General features: G+C 35.8%; 1 protein-coding gene across 1 annotated transcript in view; it reads left to right on the top strand.

Annotated features, from left to right (window-relative positions):
• LOC149808092 (fizzy-related protein homolog) overlaps positions 1-23,337 on the top strand; it is a 58,961-nt gene that overhangs the window by 4,254 nt on the left and 31,370 nt on the right. The window contains exons 2-10 of the mRNA XM_089973459.1: positions 5,686-5,817; positions 7,729-7,845; positions 8,214-8,345; positions 10,055-10,114; positions 11,408-11,509; positions 16,119-16,274; positions 17,316-17,381; positions 18,086-18,188; positions 21,229-21,647. Of these exons, the coding sequence (XP_089829585.1) occupies positions 5,752-5,817; positions 7,729-7,845; positions 8,214-8,345; positions 10,055-10,114; positions 11,408-11,509; positions 16,119-16,274; positions 17,316-17,381; positions 18,086-18,188; positions 21,229-21,647 (1,221 nt within the window). The 5' untranslated portion in view covers positions 5,686-5,751. The remainder of the gene's footprint in view (positions 1-5,685; positions 5,818-7,728; positions 7,846-8,213; positions 8,346-10,054; positions 10,115-11,407; positions 11,510-16,118; positions 16,275-17,315; positions 17,382-18,085; positions 18,189-21,228; positions 21,648-23,337) is intronic.

Genomic DNA, 23,337 nt, shown 5'->3' with positions numbered 1-23,337 from the left:
ACAGTTTTAAAACTATATCAATGGTTATTCATAGCATTCTTTTGAAAATGATGACAAAGTTTGTTTTACATTTATTTCACATCATGCATGTGAATTTTTTAATTAAAATATTAAATATTTTGTGACTTTTTTCATATGTATTTACTATTCACATTTGTCATCCCCCTCTAGAAAGGCCACCCGCATTATAAGGCCACTTCCCTGCTGCATTAGGGGTGGCCTTATAAGAGGGGGACTACTGTATAGATATTATTTAGCATGTTGTGTAGTATACTCTACAAATGTAAGTTGTCAGTATACAAGTGTTTCAGACTAGTTGTCTTCATTTACCGTATATACTCGCATATAAGCTGAAAAATTTAGGAAAAAAATAAGGCCTGGAAGAAGGGGGGTCAGCTTATCTGCGGGCCAAGGTCCAAGTCTGAAATTTTTAACACTTTTTTCCCCTCGATTTCCAGTATTTCTTGTTTCTGTCGATAGCCAAAGATGAGATCACATGCCTAATGATGCCGGGGCCCCGAGTGGCCGAGTGGTCTAAAGCGCTCTTCGTTACGGATCACTGCCATCTCACCTCTGTCTGCGGCGGTTCGAGTCTAAGATTCAGCCAATGTGGGCATGTGAGAAAGCTTGCCAGTAGCTTCTCGTGGGTCGGTGGTTTTTTCCGGGGTTTTCCGGGTTCTTCCTCCATCATTAATACTGGCCGCCATGTATAGCCTATCGTGGGCTGAAAAATGGCGTTAAACCCTACAACAACAACAAAAAAAGCCTAATGATGCCAAATGGCTCATAAGATTTGTGCTGTCTTGAAGTGAAACAAATATTTTTTTTCTAACTTAAGTGGTAGGATAATGAATGAAAAACATGTTTTAACGTACTTGACGTCTGTTTGACAGATGTCCATCCACCAGAAAATGCAGCCATACGTGTTATTTGAGCCACGGTGGTATGTGTATTTTCCAAAAGAACCACCATATTAGTAATCTCCAGTCAAGTATTTAACCCTCAGCTAATCAGTAATCATTAAACTCTACGGTATCATACAAATGCACGCCAGCTTATTTCAGTGTAAATATAAAAAGAATCTACGTAAAAAAATAAAAGAATTACTATATTGAAGGTATATATGACAAACATTTTGATCGAGAGTAGAAATACATGTACGATAGTCTTAAAGGAACAATAGCGAGAGGCTCCATAGGGGTTTGTTGTGCGCACGCTTAGGAAGGGTAAATAACAGGGCAATATATGAGTCAGCGTGAATAATTGTCAAACAGTATAATTTGTGGGATTTCTTTGACAGGCGTTTTAGAAGTAATCGGCAGCCACAGTTTGTATACTACTGTTGTTTAGTTGTTTGTAAAGCAAAGTGGTTGTTAGCTGTAGATTGTTGTACAATAGCTACCATATGCTTAATCCGTGGTAAATGCCTCGGGGATAATAGGTTTGTTTTGTTGCACAATGCCAATGACTTTACTAATACATGCCAACTCTCAGATGTATTGTTTAATGAGATATGGTAGTGGACATGGTTTCTGCTCAAAGTTATAAGCTGTCACAATTCTTGAATAATGTCCACGCTGAAACCAATCATATTTTGATCAATTGAATCACACTACCGGTAGTTTAAAAAAAACACACAAATAAACAACAATGATAAATTATTATCAAATACAAATTGTTAACCAACCACACATGGAAATAATTACAGGATAAGGTATATAAATAGTATACTACCACTATAAGAAATTATTTCAGTTTAATCTCTCTAGAAGTTTATATTCAATTCAATCAAATAAAATGAATAATGTTGGAAGTAAAAGAAAGCGTTCTGCTTATGATGCAGCATTCAAACTTAAAGTTATTGAATATGCAGAAGCAAATAACAACTGTGCTGCAGCATGCAAATTTTTTGTGAACGAGAACAAGTACGGGAATGGCGTAAAAGCAAAGCAGCATTAGAAGAAATGCCAAAATCCAAGAAGGCTTGTCGGACTGGGATTGCCTCTTTCCCTGAATTGGAGAAAGAACTCAGTGATTTTGTAAGTGAACGGTGACAAAATGGATACATTTTCACACAAACTGCAATTCGTCTATGTGCTATGCAGATGGCGAAAAATGATAAATATAAGTTGGCAGATTCAAAATTTGTTGCATCAGCTGGCTGGTGTTCTCGTTTTATGAACCGGAATGGTTTCTGCCTCAGGCAGCGAACGAAGATAGCACAAAAGCTACCAAAAGACTTGGAAGAAAAAATTAAATCATTTCGGCAGTTCGTCATTAAATGCAGGAAGGAGTGCTCATTTGAACTATCACAAATTGGAAATATGGATGAGCTGCCTATGACCTTTGACTTACCAAGCAATAAAACAGTCAATGCTGTTGGTGAAAAGACTTTTCTGATAAAAACGACCGGCCATGAAAAATCCATTTCACGGTTGTATTGGCCTGTTTAGCTGATGGATCAAAGCTGCCTCCTGTCATCATTTTTAAAAGGAAGACGCTGCCAAAAGCATGAAATTTCCTGCTGGTGTCATCGTTCGTGCACAGCAAAAGGGATGGATGGATGAAAGTGGAACAGTTGAATGGTTGGAGAAAGTATGGAACAAGAGACCAGGTGCAATTCTTCGGAAACCTTCAGTGCTTGTATGGGATATGTTTCGTGCACACAAGACCGATGAAGTAAAAAGGGCCACAAAGAAAATGAAAACAACACTGGTTGTGATACCAGGAGGTTTAACGTCAGTGTTACAACCTCTTGATGTCTGCCTTAACAAACCTTTTAAGGACAAGTTACGAAAGATGTGGGCAGAATGGGTTTGTTATGGGGCTGTGAAAATGACAAAAGGTGGGAATTTAATGAGGCCGGACATCGATTTGGTCGCCAAGTGGGTAAAAGAAGCGTGGGACTCAATTCCATCGGAAATGATTGCAAAATCATTCAGGAAGTGCTGTATCAGCAATGCCATGGATGGAACAGAGGATGATGCTATATTTCAATCCGACAATGACAAGGAGAGCGAGAAGGAGAATGACACACTATCAGATGACCATGATGACAATGACAACATATATGATGAAAGCACGTCCGTAACAGAAGCTGAGTTTCATGAACTGTTTGCTGAGTCTGATACAGAGCCAGAATTTGAACGATTCTAAAAGGATAGAAATTTTATAATTCATGATTTTTGAATGAGGATTAATTAAATTTCCATTAAGACTTCACACTTTAGAATTGTTTTTATTTCAACATATAAATTAGCTTTCTTACTTTCATTTTATTTAATAATGTGATTTGCCTAAATAAACCTATTCAGAACTCACTTTGTGCATCTTGTGATGTACCGGTAGTCTAGAAATTATGGGTTGGCTTATACACGGGTCATGCACTTTATAACAGTTTTACCAATTCAGTTTGGGGGTGTCGGCTTATACGTGAACAGGCTTATACGCGAGTATATACGGTAATCAAAATTTCCATTTTTTTTTCCTCTACGTAAATCCTAGTCACTAATGACAGGTCATCTCTTTAAAAATTTCAATTTATTTTCAGACCCCCCCTTATTTAAACATCCACTTATAATGACAATATTACCTTGGTCCTGAGGATGTTGAGATAAACTGATAGTACTGCATTATGAAAACTGGCAACAGAATATTGAGGATGGCAATTTTGTTTGCAAAAACTTTTAAAGCCAGCACCATCCCTGTTAATCCCAGTCAAAACAGAACATCTGTGACTAAATCTGTTAATGACATTTTTGCCGATGCACACGTGGAAAGCAACATCATCAATGGGCAAAAACAACACTTCCTGGAAACATGATCAACAGTTATTTCTTTTACATAGAGCATAAATGTCTTGAGAGTTAAAAAATGTCAGCAATATCACACTGCTTTCATCAATGACTAATGTTGATCACATGACATATAATGGTCATGTGATGCAAGAAAGATTGGTATAGATTGGTGGTAATTAAAACCTCTTGTCCCTGTTTAGTGTTGGTCTCCACTATCGTATTTTATTGCCCGCTTCGCCTTTCTTTTCCATTTATTGTCCCCTGATGTGATCGCCTTCGTTTGATTGGCGATGGTGGAGTGTTTCATATTACTACAGTGTTCATGTATGACCATTATCAAAGTTGTTAATGTTCAGAGTTTTCATCTAACTGTTGCATAGACCATTGGTTTATCATTTACAAATGTCATCAAAGGTTGCCTAACAACCAGATTCAATGAATACATGTATTTGAAGTTGAAAGCTTTATTTCACCGGTATGGTTCATTGTGGAAAAGCAAGTTTCAGAGTTTATAGTTAACTTAAAATTCCTGAATTGGCATTCAGAGATTTCCATAAGGATGAAAAAAGTTTAGTTATTACTTGCAATGAAATCCTGGCATCAGTATTTCCAGTTTTGTTTGCACCTTTTGCTGCATTGCAGAAATCTTATGAAGTTGGAACCAAACTTCTCAACATGAACAAAATACACTAATGTAATACAAAATGTTTTCTTATACACGTGAAGGTTGTTGAAACCAGGTAGAATAATGCTAATGATCTTTAAGGGTTGGGCACTTTTCTCAGTGTTCAGTGGGGATACTGTCCTTTCTATATTTTGGAGATCCCTTGGTAACTCATGCCCAAATTTGGTCTGTTTTCTGGCCCAGTTGTGTGCGAGTTATTGAGGGAGCTGTGTACCTTGATATCCATCAGCAGTTGATGTTGAATTTGAATAATTGCTGATGCATGCTTGGAAAGCAGCATCAATCAACTCAGTGCAAAAGCAATGTGTATTAATTACATAGCAAATTCTGAATCACCTCTAACAGACTAATGAGTGATATGGGTATGAGCCACTTTCCATTTTTCCCAATTTGTGTGTGAAAAATTCCCAAACACAACTCTAAAAAGAATAGGACACATGTCCTTTTGACTTTAATTTAAACCATATTTATTTCATACATTTGTGAAATACTTGTACAAACAAATGATTTTGGGGATTCTGTAGAAAGTATGAGCTTATTATAACACAATCTACTCATCAGCATCTAACAGAATAGCATAAATCTGGAAGCTGGTATGAGTGTTTAAAGGAAAAGATTCCAAAAAGAAATACCCAAGTAAAAGTATTTATAGTGTATTTTTGATAACATTCTACCTGAGAGGAAAAAAAAGGAAAATACAATCAAAACTGGGCAGAGATGATGCAGAAGGTTACAAATTGCATCAAATTCTGAAATCTTTCAGTCATCCTAATACAGTTTTGCACAGACAGAAATGTTTGCATGTTTTTTTTTTTGTAGAGAACATAGGGTTGCAAAGTAATAGATGTTACATTGTGAGAGTAAAAGGGAGTGTGCAGAAGACCTCACAGCTCAGAATATTTTACATAATGTACTGACTGGCTGAGAAATTACTATAATGAATGTAGTGAGGAATATTAGAGTCAGAGTTACCTAGGCTATTAAATTATTTTGTGAATTAATAGTTTAAAACGGACAAAAAATATCCCAATTCAACCTTTTTTCTTCACAAAAATTAAAATTCCAGGGTCTCTGCATTCCATTTCGCAAATGTTCAGAAATATTCCTATTTCATGTCATCATTCTCTTTTATTGTTTCTATATGATTCTATTTTCAGTATATTCATCATTCATATTTTATTTTTTCTCTCTCTCTCTCTTAAGGAATTGATTGATCTAGAATGAAGCTGCTGAGTCAACCTGAACAAGACTAATTTTATCAGTAGCAACATGGATCCAGAATATGAAAAGAGATTATTACGGCAGCAGAATGGCCAAGGCTCTCCCTATGGATCAGTAAGTTGAGAAAATACCACAGTTAGTCTTTTACCAGTAAAATCCCACCTATAAGTATGTTTAAAGTAACACAATAACCAGTTAGATAGGTGGCTTAGCAATGGTTGATTGTCAGTCACAGTCAAATAAGCTGGCACATTATATTCAATAAAGAGGATAATAGCACAGTTTGGACTCAGTTTAGCATTAAATGGTGAAATGGTAAATAGTGAAACTGTCATTAAAAGTATTTTTGAGCAAATAGCTAGAGATATTGAACAGAATTTGATACCAGATTTATGTTAAATCTCAATTTTTTCCCAAAACGTCATAATTGTTATATAGAGGCTGTTTGCTTGAAACTAGGAAATAATGGATATATTTCATAGTTTGCGTGTTAATACACAATGATGTCCATTAGTCAATTGTAATAACAGACTTTCTTTTTATTTTATGCTCAAATATATTGGCTATGAAGATGTGCCGTATAACAGAAGAGAGTGGCAGATTTCTTACTGGATCCTGTTAGATGTCTTTGGTTTACTGTTCATGTTCTGCTGTGTTTTGTGATTATTCATACAAAAACTAAAAACAGTTACATAATCTTCCTTTGCGATTTGGAGTAAAATAGCATTTTAAGAAAAATAAAACTTGTGCCCTGATGGGTTTACTTGAGTTTTTTTTATTTTTATAAAGATTACGTGGTCATATTTACTGTTAAGATACATCAGCATCTAAGAATAATTTCAAATTTCATGGTTATTATGTTAACTTTGTCTGTTTTGAGGCCAGTGAAAAATTATGATCTTTTTTCACTTCAGTGAAATATCAAGATTATTTTTCTTTCCAAAAATTCAGTAATTCAAGGTCTAACATAAAATAAAAGTTGCCTTGGTTACTCAGTTTCCTAGCACCAGATTAGGGCAGTTTATTTCCATGTAAATGGTGATAGTTCAGCATATATATTGTTTACTCTTTTCGGTTAAGCTTAGGGTGTAACATAATATCTGTCAGCCTTACTTTACCTGGCAGCTTCCAAAATCCAGTTTTTGGACAGAGAATTGGCTTCATATTAAGAGCTAGGTTTTCAAGTAAAATAATGTATCTTTGGGTAAATCATTTGCAAATAATGGATTGGATTGCATTGCATTGCATTGCATTGGATTGCATTGGATTGGATTGGATTGGATTGCAATACTATAAATTGCTGTTTGTGTGACAATTGATAAATCCAGAATCTTTAAAAGCACAAATATAAATCTCAAATACACTGCCATGTGAGGAGGTAATTGTACCAAAAGTAACATTTATTCAGGTGCCACATTTGTAAGAAACAATAGAAAGGTGAGGCCAATAGGGAATTTCAATTGAGAATAAAATAACAGCTTAGGAATGTCTACAAAAAGATGGATACCCAGGTATCTAAACACTGCAACTTACCCAACCACAACATAGATTATGTTCAGTATCAAGTAATATAAATAGTTTTGTCTGATACAGGCCTTTTTAGTAGCAACATTAAGAGTAAAGATAGGGAATATTTTTGGATACACTAATTACACACTCTAGATATGATAGGGATCACCACCTTTTTAAATGACCGGACATTTTATTTTATTTAGTCTACGAGCAAAGTTCCACACATTTCAGTGCTTCTTAAAAGGAAATATTAACCATGTGCAGTGTTCACACCTAATAAAACATAACAAATTTTAAAACACCCTGCTGACAAACTATGGTTGATACAAATATAAAATGAAGGCCAGTACTAAAAACTTTTTTTATTTGCATATAATTCTATTGGTATGAAAACCTTTACCCAAGGTTGTTCAATTTTCACAATATTTTTAATTATAGCAATAATGAATTATAATTTTTATGTTGTATCTTATGTTTGTATATTCATTGTCATTCTCTCTACGTTATTTTCAGCCACTTACTCTCAGCCCAGGTAGCCCAATGGCCTCGCCAAGCAAGGACAAGTACAGTGACAGATTCATTCCAAGTCGAGCCGGAGCTTCGTGGCACATCAATTTCAATCTCACTCCAGTAAGTTTTGCATCTTCAATAAACACAGAATAAAGATAGCATGTTTGAATTGCATATTCATGCTTTCTTCATACAACTAAGTCAACTTAATTCCTTTTAGTGCAGAAATTTATAAAGTTCAATAACACAGTTGGAACATGCTCAGAGGAGTGATATTTTATAATAAAATTTTTAATGAGAAATTAATGTATACAAAATATTGTTCATAATAGTGGCTTATACATTATGCAGAATGTGAGGTGAAAACACTTTGTTAATGTCTTCATTTTAAATTAATCTTTCTGCTTGTGCATGAAATATAAAAGCCTCATAGAGTTAAATTTGCAACTGAAAACCTTAAAAACACATGCATTTTAAATTTTGTGTAGGAAAGTCCATCTCAGTCCCCTGTCCAAACACGGAAGGCCAAAGAAGCAACCAATGACAATGGAAAGGATGGGCTAGCATACAGTTGTCTTCTGAAAAATGAACTTCTTGCTGCAGGCATTGAGGACCTGAAAGTAAAAATACATTTTCTTTTCTGTGTCTTGTACATTTTAAAAAAATAATAAAATTATGATTAAAGATTTCCCTTTGGAATAGTTTACTTTGTATACCTTACACATAGCTGCCAACCCTTACGATTTTGGCGTGAACTTCACGACTTTTTCAGAGATTCACGGATTCATGTCGCATGCAAAAATAATCAGGAATTCCCCAATTCTCAATTATTTTAAATCTTTCATAAAATAACCGATTTCCTGTTAAGCGCTAGTCATGATATCGACAGTTGCCGAAATGGTCCGGTACTGCTAGTCATGATATTTGTGGAACTATAGCTGATTGGTACAGTTGGCCCGGTAGCAGGAATTTTAGTGTATTTTAATCTATATGTATAAGAGTAGTTTTACAAATGCTTTTGAGAGAAACTGGGGCCTAACCAGAATTTTGCTCTGTGCATGCACCGCAAACACTGATTTGAATTACCATTTGGCACCGCATCTTGAAAATGTCTTCACCAACAAGGAAAAAGAAATGTATTGCACAAAAAGTGAAGTTAAGTTTAGAATATACCAAAAATTAGCTGTGCATTCTGCTATCAAACTCCGATATACATCATGCTTTTTGCATGCAGTGTGCTACAAATTTTACCATTGGGGATGGTGGTAGAATCGATGCGAGGATGCACATTGTAGTAAAAAGCACATAGAGGTTGTGAAAATTAAGAACTCGCAGCAGACTTCAGCTCTCAACGGAAGACCTGCAAGCTAACAACACTTAAGCATTGTTTGTGAGTTTTCTTGTTGAACACAATCTACCTTTATCAGCTGGAGATCAAGCTAAACATATGTTCTGACAAATATTCCCAGACTCAATGATTGCTTCACAAATTCATGTCAAAATTCACTAATTTTATTCCTTTTTTTTCACTAATTGTGAGCCTGGAGGGTTGGAAGCTATGTTTACATACTCAGGATCGTATACAGTACATGCATACATATTTAACCTGCATACATTACCTGCAGTCTGTCTACATTTGATCTTTTGAACATTTACTTGGATACTGTGTGACCAGTTTTAACTAAATGTGGCAGAGCATGCAGGCATTTCAGATTTGTGTACATGTTTCTCATCTACCAACAAATATGGTGGCAGTTACTAAAACTTGAAGACTGTTGACACAACCTGTTCTACAAAGAACACACAACTGTATTGATCAAATTAAACAGAAAACATCTTGTTTTAAAGGCCTATAATTAATGTAAATATAATGGCAATCTACCATCTAATATGGCCATCATTACCAAAAATAGAAAACCATTTAAAGACTTCATATAAATTACTCAACAGAACTTCTCCAGATTTGACATAAAGCATCTTTGAATGAAAGCCTTTGTACAATTTGTGCCAATTCATCATCAAATAGGGACAACATTTCAATAAATAGAAAAACCTTTGACTTCTCCAAACGTCATTCTTACCCACATATTTAGACAATTGCACTTGCATTTGACTGTTAGGCAGATGTCACCCAAATGAGTGATCTCGGGCCCACTTGAGTGATCTCGGGCCCACTTGAGACTCTTTTTCTGAAGAAGAAAAAGCATTTTTTTTTAGTAAATGAAGAGTCATTAGCTCAGCTTAACTTCATTATCGTGGCAAAAGATTCAGAATGTTACAGATTACAAGATTTAGATTTTTAGTTTCAGTGACTGCTGATTTTTTACAGGATATGCAGCCAGATGATAGGAGGATTCTTGTTCCCAAGGAGAGTAAAAATCTATTTCGGGTAAGTGTAAACTGCCTACTCTGGAATGGGTACACATGTTTATCAAAATAGAATCCCACACTTGATACAGTTTTAAGTAGAGCTAAGATGAATAACTGTCATTAAAATCAGAAGACTTTTTTTGTGAAATGTGTAAAATGAAACCACGTGTTGTTGGATAAAGAACATCATACAGGACAGCAATCATATGAAATGAAACAAAGTCTTTACATAATAAACAACAATGGCCAAATGCCAGTGCTATTTCCATTATGAACAAGTTATTTCCCATAGAGTCGCTACTCTTGTTTACACCAGTCCATCTTCAGCACTAAAGAAATGTTTTTGGTCATACTGAGTTTGAAGATAAACGGGGTAAATAACTTGACACACATTTGATTTTTCATCTGAATCCCTCACAAAATTTACTCACGACATGTTTAGAGACAAAGTTCAAAGTGATTTCAAAGTAGTGTTTTCAATGCAGCTTGGTTGCAGGTGTGTTAATGAACACCAAAGTTGACAAAGAAAATTTAATTTGATTACTTTAACATCAATGAATATTCAAATTTTATCTGAATATATTCAACATATAATGTAAATGGAGAAACTATTATGCCAATACAGCCCTTTTAATGTGACCAGCAAGACACTTTCAAATATCCTTTCACCAGTACCATGGATTTGAGTTTCATAAGCCACTTACATGTTCCAGTGTTAAAATTATTGCATTTATGCATAGCTGTCATGCTTTGATTCCATATCTTTGTGGGAAAGAGAGGACCAATGAATATACATATACATCTGTATGCAGTGGTATATAAATACTCGTACAGTCACATAAGGTGATGAGCTGCCTACAGTTCAGTATCTGTCTTGAGCAGAAATGAAATAAAAATATTTAAAAATAGTACAAGCCCAAAGATGTACAGCCAGTGTACAATGGACTAAGGGTTTTAAATGATTGTTTGTGTTAATATGTGTATACGGTTGCAAAATAGTGTTTTGTATGACTTTCATAAGAAATTAAATGTGGCCAAATGTATCTGTTAAAATTAGTATAACAGAGACATTAAAAGTATTTCTATTTCATCATAAACTATATTTGGCTTGGTTTTTTTCCAGTTTACATCAGTTATGATACAAGAACATGCCTAAAAAGATTTGTGCAAAATTTTATTTGAAAACATTGTTTGATTGTCTCAGAAAAACTAATAATATTTATTACTAAGTATGCATATCAGACACTTTTATTGTGGTTCATACCAATTGAAGGAATTAAATTATGTACTAATATTCATTTTGTTTTTTCAGTACCGTGTGTCACGAAGGAGTCTTGATATGAGTGATACATCCCCATATTCGCTGTCCCCTGTTGGGAGCAAAAGTCAGAAGTTACTCAGGTCTCCAAGAAAGGTAGGCTAGCTGATTGGTACTGACATGGTTATGGTCATGTGTTCATCCTGTTTTGTTGCTTCTTTTTTTTTTGTACATCCAAACATATTATACCTAACAGAACAAAATATTAGACAATCTGGTAATGCATTGCAGTCCCCAATTGCTACCTGTAATCCCTTTTACAACATATACATAAAATAAACCAATTGAGATAGTGAATTCTTCACAGCTTATTAACATTTTTATCTTACCCGTGACATACATAATAGTTTTAAGTTTGCAGTCGCACTGTTGTTGTTAGGGACCTTTGTAAAAGCTTTTAAGGTCACATTATCATCTATATCAATTGCTGTATTCAAGTGAAATTGATTTTAATATTTTAATATCCCTAAAGTTTGTATCCTGATATGAAAGGATGTCTCATTGTGTGTCCATGTGGGGCGTAGAGTGATTTTGGCAAAATATTTTCCTTCGAGTTTTTCATTTTGCTTCAACATGCCTAAAAGATATTCAGTTTACCTTGCATTGATTTCATGTCATTCACCCTACCAATTTTTCTCTCAATGCAGTGCATCATTAATCAAAGTAAATTGTTGCATTTGTGTCAATTTTCGCTAGAAAGAAGAATTTGGGAAGTTATAAAAAGAAGTTCTATGATCTGTTGTCAAATTTGGTACTAATTTAATGTTCATGAATACCAGAAATTACATGCTGTATGCAGAGTTGTTGCTGAAAACTCACTTGATTCTTGAAAAACAAGTGAAAATTAATTATTTGCATCCATGGTCTGAAGCGAATTGTCACTCATTGGACATAGCGTGGTTCATTACTAATCAAATTAATCATTTTGTTTCGCTGCCAACCCTCACCATTTTGGTGTGAATTTCACAACTTTCTACAGGATTCACTGATTCACGCAGTTTGCCAAAAAAAATCATGAATTCCCCAATTCTCAATTATTTTGAATTTTTCCGTTAAGTGCTAGTCTTGATATTGGCCGTTGCTGAAACGATTCGGCACTGCTAGTTGTGATATTAGTAGAACTATAGCCGATTGGTACCGTTGGCCCAGTAGCATGCATTTTAGTGCATTTTAATCTATATGTATAAGATTAGTTTTACAAATGCTTTTGAAAGAAACCGATGCCAAACCGGAATTTTTCTCCATGCATGTGCTGCCAACACTGATTTGAATTACCGTTCAGCATTGCATCTTTGAAACGTTTTCACCACCAATGAAAAAGAAATGTATTGCACCAAAAGTGATGTTTACTTTGGAATATACCAAACATTTGCCGTGCATTTAGCCATCAAATACCGATATACATCGTGCTTTTTGCACACAGTGTGCCACAAATTTTAGCATTGGGCATGGTGGCAGAGACGATGTGAGGAAGCACATTCATAGCAAAAAAGCTCATAAAGGTTGGGAAACTACATGAAGACAGTTTTTTCGAGTTTTGGAATTTTTTAGGTTGAAAGATTAACACATATTGTAATTTGCTTGAGTTCAGTTTTCTGCGCATACATCAACACCACTAATTGTTCACCATTCGACATTTCATCTTCTGGGTTAATACCATTTAGTAATTAAATTAAACTGCAGTTAAAATGTTTTCACCTCCAAGGAAAAAGATTTGTATTCCACAGAAAAGTGAAGTATAGATTGGAGTACACCAAAATTTGGCCTAGCGTTCAGCCATCAAACATCAATGTACGTTATGCTTTTCGTACAGTAGTGTGCCGAGAATTTTACAATTGGGAATATGCACAAGGGTTGGTATTGTTTCTTATAATTTATCTGTCATGTATGTACCATGTAGTAATATTATTATAAGTACATGTATGAAAGATAAATTGTAAGCAACGAAACAGCCATTGGAGGTATGTGGCAGAACAATGTGAAACAGCACACTGCTATAGCACCCCCAGCAGGTTTCAGTTTTGGAACACTTTAAGCCACCTACTCAAGTCCTGCATGCTACCAGTGCTGAAGCATTGTTTGTGAGCTTTCTTGTTGAACATAACCTGTCTTTCTCAGTTGGAGATCAGCAACAGTGACAGTTAAAGATTATTTCCTAATAAGACAAACTTTAAGTGCCTCCTTAGGTGCTGGAAATTTGCTGCAATTTTTTAGTCACCAAGATTAGCTTGCAGGCAAGAAACCTAAACCGTTTTGAAAACAAATTTACCATGGCCTCATTGAGAAAGTTTGAGACTGCCACAGCATCATATCGTGACAAATAGCGTGAAGTTTGTGTATATCAGTAAATTTGTCTGCAAATATAGTAGTACATGTAATCAGTGTAAATAATATGTTTTAGTTTCATTTTGGGATTTTCATATAATGCAGTACTGACCATCGAAGTGGATGGAGTTAGTGTCATGATATAATTTTCACTAATTGTGTTCAAAATTCATAAATTTTTATCCCATTTCACTAATTGCGAGTCTGGAGGGTTGGCAGCTCTTTGTCCAGCACTTAATCATAAAAGAACCTTACAATAAGATGGCTTTGGGTAGATATGCATAATCATTTTAGAATTTTGTTCCACCCCCAGACGGGGATGGTTTTATATAAAATTTAAATAACAATATTTGTTCAAGAAAGTTGTCAGCTTACTGATCACATGAGAAATTAGTGGCACTTCCCAGTTCAATTAAGTTGCCAGAATGTTGATCTGGGATGGATCAAGAGCACTTCCCTTTTTTAAGGAAGTTGGTGGTACCCAAGTACCAGTTTCTCACTCAGCAGTGACTAGGTAGAACCTTTAATATGTTCTTTTGGTAATTTTGTAAAATACCTTGGGAACTTCAGAATATGGTTTCTTTTGAGAACCTTAATGAATGTCATCTGTCTTTCTGTAGCATCAGCTAGAAGAAGTTATGAAATTCATGCCATATCATTTGCAGCTATGATTCAGTCTCTTTATCTGCCCAGCTTTCTGGCCAAGAGTCTGCTACCTTCTGTAACCCCAGAACAAATTGAAATTCCTATCCTCACTTGCATTTGTACCAAGATTTATCAAGAAAGACTTCTTTGCCCAAGTAGAGGCTTATGTTTGTATCTCAAAAGGGAAAAGATATGATCAGAAATGTCTTTTCATTCCTTTCAGAGCCACCTTTGATATTTTGGCAGCCACCATTGCTAGGTGGATAAGTCTGACTGTTAAAAAGGCTTATCGGTCATTCCTTCATGAGAATCAAAGTCAATGAGCTTAGGGGTATTGCTGTATCTTCAGCCTACCTTAATCATTCCTGTCTGAAGAATATCTTAACATCTTCCTTTCTGGGTGTCTCACTCTATCTTTTCTTCATTCCGCCTTTGTTCAGTATCGCACTTGTACAAAAACATCAGGGCATTAGGACCAATTTTGTAAACCCAGAAAGTTCTCACTGACCGCAAGTCATGTGGTCATAAGCCTTTCTCTGGACTGGAAAAGGTAGCAAAATGAAAAAAAGCAGGTAATGTATTGCAACCATAGATCTGCCAACTCTCACGATTTTGCCGTGTTACAAAATTTACCCTTAAAATACAGACTCACTGCATACAAGCAAAAACTATGGAAAAATGATCATTGCAGAAAATTCGGAAAATTTGTTCATCTGTGTTTGATTTGGATCCGGGTTTCATATTAGAAGTAGTGAAATTTTTCAGGGAACCAGACTAACTTTACAGCAGCACATCAGACGCTTTAAACTGCACATATTTGTTCATGCAAAGCATCTATATGAGCAAACTGTTCATCATAGAATTTTTTTAAAATGGCATCCAGCAAGTGATGCATGTTTAAGACAAAATGGGAAATAAGCCTCTTGAAAAGTGTTAATAATTAACACAGAAAAATAGAAAGGTATATTCAGATTCTTGTGAATAAAAGCTGGAAGGGACACAATTATATTTATTGGACATCATGTGCCAATTTAAGTACGACTCATGACAGGAAATATGATTGCTGTTGTCATGTGAAATGGAAAAAAGAATTTCCAAGAATTACATCAAGTTGAGAGATAGCAACAAGTGATTGAGCTCCATAGGGTTTGGAACTAACTTTTATGGAACTGTACTAGTGGTAAATAAAGTCTACGCATACTTTACAAACTTTTAAGTTTATCGTCGCTGCACGTTCCAAATAACGAACTTTTAATTACGTTTTCCAGCTTTACAATAACAGTTTATGGTATTTTGTTACACATTAGTGAAAACTGGACAAACTTATGGAAAGAAATCAGCTGCTTTACAGAGGCGGACTCGTCAGGGTTTGCAGGTTTGCAACCAATAAAATGTAGTATTCCAGGGTAAATCTAATTTTATGTAATACTTATATGTGATTATTACCCAATTCCTTACACTGTAACATTATTTAGTCTTGGGTCTAGTCACCAAAAAAAAGATGATATTCTGAGTGCTGAAAGTGACTAAGTAATTGGAGTGGGACTATGTTTATATTGTTCTGGCTCTTCAGTACTACTGCCACATCGGAGGGAATATTCACCTTGGACAAGGATTAGCACCATGAAAAGAGATAGCAGGGTAATGATCACAGGTAAATATTACATTTTTGTTATTTCAAATATTGTACACTCTTCTTATTTTCAGCATTGTAATACTTTTTTTCTTTTTCTAGGCCATTAGGAAGATTTCGAAAATCCCGTTCAAGGTGCTGGATGCCCCAGAGCTACAGGATGATTTTTACCTTAACCTTGTTGATTGGTCTTCTCAGAATGTCCTCAGTGTGGGGCTTGGAACATGTGTGTATCTCTGGAGTGCTTGCACTAGTCAGGTATTGCTGAGCCTACCATTGCTATCCCCTATGATTTGACTGCAGGTATTACTGAAATGACTATTAAATTACAGACTTGCTGAATAATAGCAAAAAATGTGAAAATACAATTGTAGTCAGATCTAGAAACTGACTTGCTTGTGTTTTATTCAAATCCAGGTTTCATATTAGGTTCAGTTGAGCTGGGAATCAGTCTGACTTTTAGAGTTGTTGTGGTGGGGTTTAATGGCATTTTTCAGCACACGATAGGCTGTGCCTGGCAGCCAGTATTAATGGTGGAGGAAGAACCCGGGAAAACCCTGGGAAGAACCACCGACCCATGAAAAGCTACTGGCAAGCTTTCTCACATACCCACATTGGCCAAATCCTAGACTTGAACTCACGCAGACAGAGGTGAGATGGCAGTGATCCATAACAGAGAGCACTTTAGACCACTTGGCCACTTGGGGCCCCGACTTTTAAATAGCTCATATTTTTCATGTAGAACGCCTGCATGATCAAGTTGGTTCTCATATCATTTTTTGGAAACAGCACCCAAGAAACAAAAGAACACATTGAAGACAAAAGGGACAATAAGCCTCTTACAACTTTAAACAGCATAGTTATATATATATATATAAAGAAATATTAAGATTCGTGGTAGGGAAAGCAGGAAAGGCAACAATTATATTTATTGGACATCATGTCATGCTGATTTGAGTATGCCTGTTAATGGGAAAGAAGATTGCCAGTGTGAAAAAAATAAACAATAAAGATTACGTCAAGTTTAGTGAGCTTGAGTTGAGAGATCTAGCAAGAAGCCATTAAGATGCATGGAGTTGTGATATATCATGTTTACCTAACGATTTCTTTTTACTTACATCGCCATGTTGAGTGTGTTTAGACATCATTTACACAGTATATTTTTATTTGCATTACATAAATAAAGTATCAAAGTAGTATTATGCATTTGATCAATTACTATCTGCCATCTGCAAAGGAAATATTGCATCCAGTACATGAACACCAAGTTTACATTGTAATTTATTTCTCCCCCTCCAGGTGACAAGATTATGTGATCTTTCTGGTGATGGAGATACAGTCACATCTGTATCATGGTCAGAGAGGGTAAGTTGTCAGGAACCTGTTAAAATAAACTAAATCTACCCCAAAGTTCTTGTAGATGTAAAAGGAGATGGGAGCTCAGATTTGATTTGATAGATACATGTCATATGTTTAACTTCGTGCTGGGTTTTCTCATTGAGTCCTGTCTTGCAGTATCAAATTATTGAAAGTTATTTGTTGTTTTGATTTAGATCAGCATAAGGTCTGGCTTTTATTGCTGGAATATCAAATTTGGAATATTAACTTGCTGTCCAATAATGTAGTCTACCTTGGTTGCTTGGTAGAGTGTTAGAATCCAGAGGCTACAAATTTGATACATGCCAAGCAAGCTTTGCTTGGCTGCCTCAGTGTCTTTAGGAAAGGCACTTAGCTCCAGTTACTTCAGCATAATATAACCATTAATGCTTTTAAAATGCCATTAAACAAACACTCCTCCCCCCCAAAAATGTTAAAATAAATGTATTTTGAAGAATGCAAGACTTATTCTTATAGCAGGTGCTTAGTAGATAAAAAATTGGCATTATTTAAATTCAGGCTTTAATTTGAGCATTATATTAGATTATACAGCATTCAAGTAATGCAAAGATCCACAACTTAAAGGCTTGTTGCAGCTTTCAGAATTTATCTTTAAATTTCACTTTTAATAGGAACTATTGTTGATCCATTATTGAACAAACCATTTCTTGTTTTTGTCAATAATTCTACAGGGACAGCTGGTAGCAGTGGGCACACACAAAGGTTATGTACAGATATGGGATGTTGCAGCCAGCAAAAAGATCAATACATTAGGGGGACACAATGCCAGAGTTGGTAAGTGCCACCCAAGTAAATTAAAGGTGGGTTAATGGCTGCCTGTGATTATAGGAACAATTAGTTCTTTTAATTTAGCTGACTTGTGAAATCCACTGTTATCACATGCTGTCTGGCTGTTCAAGATATTTCTTAGTTTACCAAAATAATTCTCAGAAGCCTTTTTTTTAAAAATTTAATTTTATTGCTCTGGTAACTTAGTGGTTAGAGCATCTACCTTGAATGTAGGAGGTCACAGGTTCAAATTCTGTTTGAGTCATACCAAAGATCTACAAAAATGTTACTAATAGCTCCCTTGCTTGGCACTCTGCAGTAAGAGGTTAGTGTTATGACTGGTTGGTCTGGTATCAGGAAAATTTGACTGGGTGGGACATGATGCACCAGTGCTAGAAATCACTATAATCTGCCACATTGCAGGCATCATAACAATATGACTCATCATAGTGATATGACTCGAATTGTTAAAGCTAGGTTAAAAATCCAAAACAAATTTTTTATTTTTGGTGTCGATTATTTGTAAGAAATCTACTTTTAACACATCTATCATTAACGCCAAGTGATATTATGATATTTCTGCATCCTACTTGTATTACCCATTGTCAGTCATCTATAACAACATGTCTATGTTATTTTAATAGCAGTAATACAATGCCTGCTACTATTGCATTGCTTTCCTTTTCTAGGTTTCCATGTCCAAGCTAAATTTTACCTCATCTAATAATTTAAAAGAATATGATCCCAATCCAATTGCTTAGTCATAGCTACACTTCAGAAATTTTTTGTCATTTTCCTTTTACTGTTGCTTGAATATATTTGTTGTACGATGCTTAACAACTTGCACCTTCATTGCCATCCTTAACCATTGTTTGTTTTTTGGTCAAGCATATATTTTTTTGTATTGAGTCATTTTCGTCCAGACATTGCACAGTGAAGTAATGCTTCTGTTAATTTTTCCTCCTTCTTAGTACTGGTGTTCAGGTAGGTATGCATACATTTTTTTGTTCCAAGTTATATATTTTTTCCCTCAATTTTTAGTTTTACTGGTAATGCACCAGAAGAGCTGATGGCATGGTCTGTTGTCCATTGTCTGTTGTTAATGACCTTGTGTCCATTAGCACAAGTTTGTTATTGCTATCCCTCCTAAATTATTGCCATGAAACTTTACATACACATTCATCCCAAGATCTTGTTGATCCTAAGTGGAAGTGGTGCTGTTCAGATGCCCAATATAACCAGCACAGCAGCCATCGTGAAAGTTTTTATCACTATTCTTCCTGAATGGAAAGTCTTAGCAACCATTGGTTTTCACCAGAAAACTTCTAATGATGTCTGGTTGGTTTTAAACAAAAATGTCTATACATGGCAGCTAGTATATTGGTAGGAGGAAGCACTCAAGAAGAAGAACCACTGACCCATGGGAAGCTACTAGCAAGCTTTCTCTTCAGAACACTAGGATTCTCACCAGTTTTGAGTAGCTATCCAGGCCCCACTCTCAATCAAAAAGTCTCCTGGTTGTACACTCAACAATATTTCAGGAGCTAGAACAGACATTTTCCTGGGATCTAGAGGTTGCCAAAAAGCAGAAGGGTAGTTGATCTGGGCTTTGGCCACTGGTTTTCACCACTAGTTATCAGGTTCGTTCTCCTAATGATTGGCCACTTGATCCACCACCCCTGGAATCCAGTGCTTACCAGCTGGGAATATTTGCCAGGAACCAGTCATGGCTTCTGATGAAATCCTTGGAAACCCTAGAACTAAAGGCTCAAATCATGATGACGTATAGCCTATCATAGCAATCTCTTTTTGTCTGCCTGCTTCATTCAGTTGAGGGAGGAATCATTGTCTCCATCAGCTCTTCACACTTGTTGGATGCTGTTGTTAAAATGTCAAGACATGTACTGTTAATGTACATGATGCCCTCTACAGAGTTTCTCCACTTCCATATAGATCCTGCCTTGGAGATATCCAAAGTCTTACTAGACCACATCAAGAACCTACTGACATATCCATACTTGATGTAGAGACACTTTTAGGAGGTCTCATTCCCCTACAGCGTCAGAAGATTTGGATGACCAGTAAAGTCAGTCCTGGTCGCAACAGTGGGTTAGTCAGAACTCGCCAGGAAACACAGTGTGTCCAGGGTCAATTGATATGATCTCCTTCCAAGATTTTTAAATGCGTCAACATTGACAGCCGCGCAATTAGCCACAGTTCTAAAGTCCCTCATACCAATCCTTCACTCGACAAGGCAGTCATAGAGACCAAGGGAGGAAGTCTTCAGATTCTTCCCCATAATCTAAATAGGCAATCAGCCCTAGAGAGCTGCACCATCTTTTCCCTCATCTTACTCTTCCCAGTGTTCATGTGCCCACCTAACTCATTTTAGAGGCCTGGTTGGGCATCATGGACAATACATGTTTCCATTCACTTTAAAGGATGGTTACCAGTTTCCTTTCTAGGGACCCCCCCCCCCTTTCATTGACCCTGGGCTGGGGATGATTAAGATATGCTACTTTACCCATCTAGGGTGCTATGGTTCTGTTTGGCTTCCTCTATAAGGACAAGGAATGATCATAATCATTTCTTCCCGAGATATTTCATCAGTCACCATTTTGAGGCGAATTGTTTTCTCTCGTAAGAGAGCATATCATTCCTCTTTGAGAGGGATATTTGTTTCATTATAATTAAAGCCCATGAGGCTAGGGCTATTGGGGCATAACTATGATGGCATAATTCCTTTCAGTTGTAGATCTTAACCAGAGAGGTGAATGGTCTAAGGCCTACATGCTCATGTGGTGTTGCTTTTTAAAAAAAAACATTGTAATAATTGAAAATTGGAAAGATAATGCATTTTTTCTTTTAACTATCTATATTTTTTTACTGTAAATTCTTGCATATACAGCTTCTGCAAGGTTATTCACTATGTACAGTTGAAAACAATAAAACCCCAAAACATTTTATTTAAAGTCACTAACATGTATAGTACATTTTTCACTGCACACCTACATAATCTCCATCTATTGGTGACATTGTTTTGCAGGTGCTTTGGCTTGGAATGCAGATATTTTATCCTCAGGAAGTAGAGATAGATTAATTTTACAAAGAGACATTCGCACACCTTCCATTGTTCCTGAGCGTAGATTGACTGGACATAAACAGGAAGTTTGTGGTTTAAAATGGTCACCAGACCACCAACATTTAGCCTCAGGAGGAAATGATAACAAATTATTTGTGTGGAACTTAGCAAGTTTAAACCCTGTACAGACCTACACAGAACATTTAGCTGCTGTGAAGGCTATAGCATGGTCCCCCCACCAGCATGGTCTGCTGGCCAGTGGGGGTGGGACTGCAGATAGGTGTATTCGATTCTGGAACACATTAACAGGTCAACCTCTTCAGTGTGTGGATACTGGATCACAAGTCTGCAATCTGGCCTGGTCCAAACACTCAAATGAATTGGTGAGTTACTCAGTAAATAACAGTTTCTATTCATTTTCGTTATATAAATAAATATGCTGATTTTTAAAATTGTAATGTCTTCACATACATTTATATACAAAATTATATCCATATATATATATACACACACATATATATATATATATATATATATATATATATATATATATATATATATATGTGTGTGTGTGTGTGTGTGTGTGTGTGTGTGTGTGTGTGTACTTTGAAAATGTTACATATGTAGGAAACAGCAAGAAGATCTTGAAGTTGTGCATTTAAAGTTATCAGAAAGAGAGATGGTATTGCTAATGTTTACTGGATCACAAATAAAATAAATGTAAAAACTGAAATCTTAAAGCAAAAGAGTTATGGTTCATGCTGTCATGGGTGACCTTCAAAAAAGACATAATTCAGGGGTTTTACACAAATGTTTGCACACGTTTTACAAATATTCTTGTAAAAAGAACTCTAAAGTATTTACAAAGCAAGGTCAAGGGGTTAGCATATATATCCATTTTATATGTTTATTTCCGCTGAATATGTTGTGACAAAATTGTGATGTCATGTATGCCATATATGGACAGTTGACCTTTCAACTATGAATACATTCGGATGTAATAATGTCAGCTTTTCTCATATGAAAGCAGAGAAAATATGTGTAATGAGGTTGCCATTTTCTGAAAATGTTGATTTTGATTTCCAGCACCTGTTGCAGTTCTTAGGAGAAAAGCTTGTTGCTGCAACAACTGTTAATTGCAGTGCACTGATTATTTATCTGATCAGTAAACCCCCATGCTTGTGTCACATGACTTGTGGCATCGCTTGAGACAAAGAAGTTAAAGCTAGCCCTGTTAATTTAAATGAGTGCTGCAGTCCCATACTCATCATACTCAACCTCGACGTCATGAATTATCTTGATACTAGATACAGTTGCAGTTTCATGCAGGAAAAAATCCTTTGTTGATCTCATGTGATGTTGCTCAAGGCAAAGAAGGTGAAACTAGCCCTGTTCATCCAAATGACTGCTCTGCAGCCCCATGAGCTCCATTAACATTCTCAATCTCGGCATCGTGAACCATTTCAACAGTAAATATTGTTGCAGTGTTTCAAGAATGAAACCCTTTTGTTCATCAGTAACCTGTACAGTTGGGGAGAGTTTCTTAAAAAAATGATATATATATATATATATATATATATGCACAACATGGGTCTGGTCTTTAGTTTTGCCTGCAGTGCATAATCCACCATTACAGTAGTACTGGCTGTACTGACCAGTGCTCTGAAAATTTGCTGTAGGAAGGAATTGCTGTACACTTAGTGCAATATAAGGGAAGCATTGTTAATCCGAGTTGATTGTCTTTCACATGAGTCTTGAAATGCGAGATAACACCCTGAACTAATGGAAAAACTAAAAAACCTCACTAATATCTAAAACCACGAACTTACCATCACTTTGGACTTGTGTACAACCAGTCATGTGACCTTGTGGGGTCTCTTAGGGTTCAAAAGATTTAATTAAATATGGTACATATATGTTACACAAAAATCTGATGGCTCATGGCAAGATAATTCTGAACAATATAATTGAGTGATAAAGTGCAAATGGGTTTCACACCCCATTTATTCCATAAAATAAAAAAGCATGAATAGTAATGACTTGTCTGTCAGGATAATATTTAAATATGACCCA

Source organism: Sinohyriopsis cumingii, chromosome 1, assembly GCF_028554795.1.
Source record: "Sinohyriopsis cumingii isolate HCF-2022 chromosome 1, ASM2855479v2, whole genome shotgun sequence".
Classification (NCBI taxonomy): domain Eukaryota; kingdom Metazoa; phylum Mollusca; class Bivalvia; order Unionida; family Unionidae; genus Sinohyriopsis; species Sinohyriopsis cumingii.
Note: the sequence above shows the minus strand (reverse complement) of the source record. Positions and strands in the feature narration are given on the sequence as shown.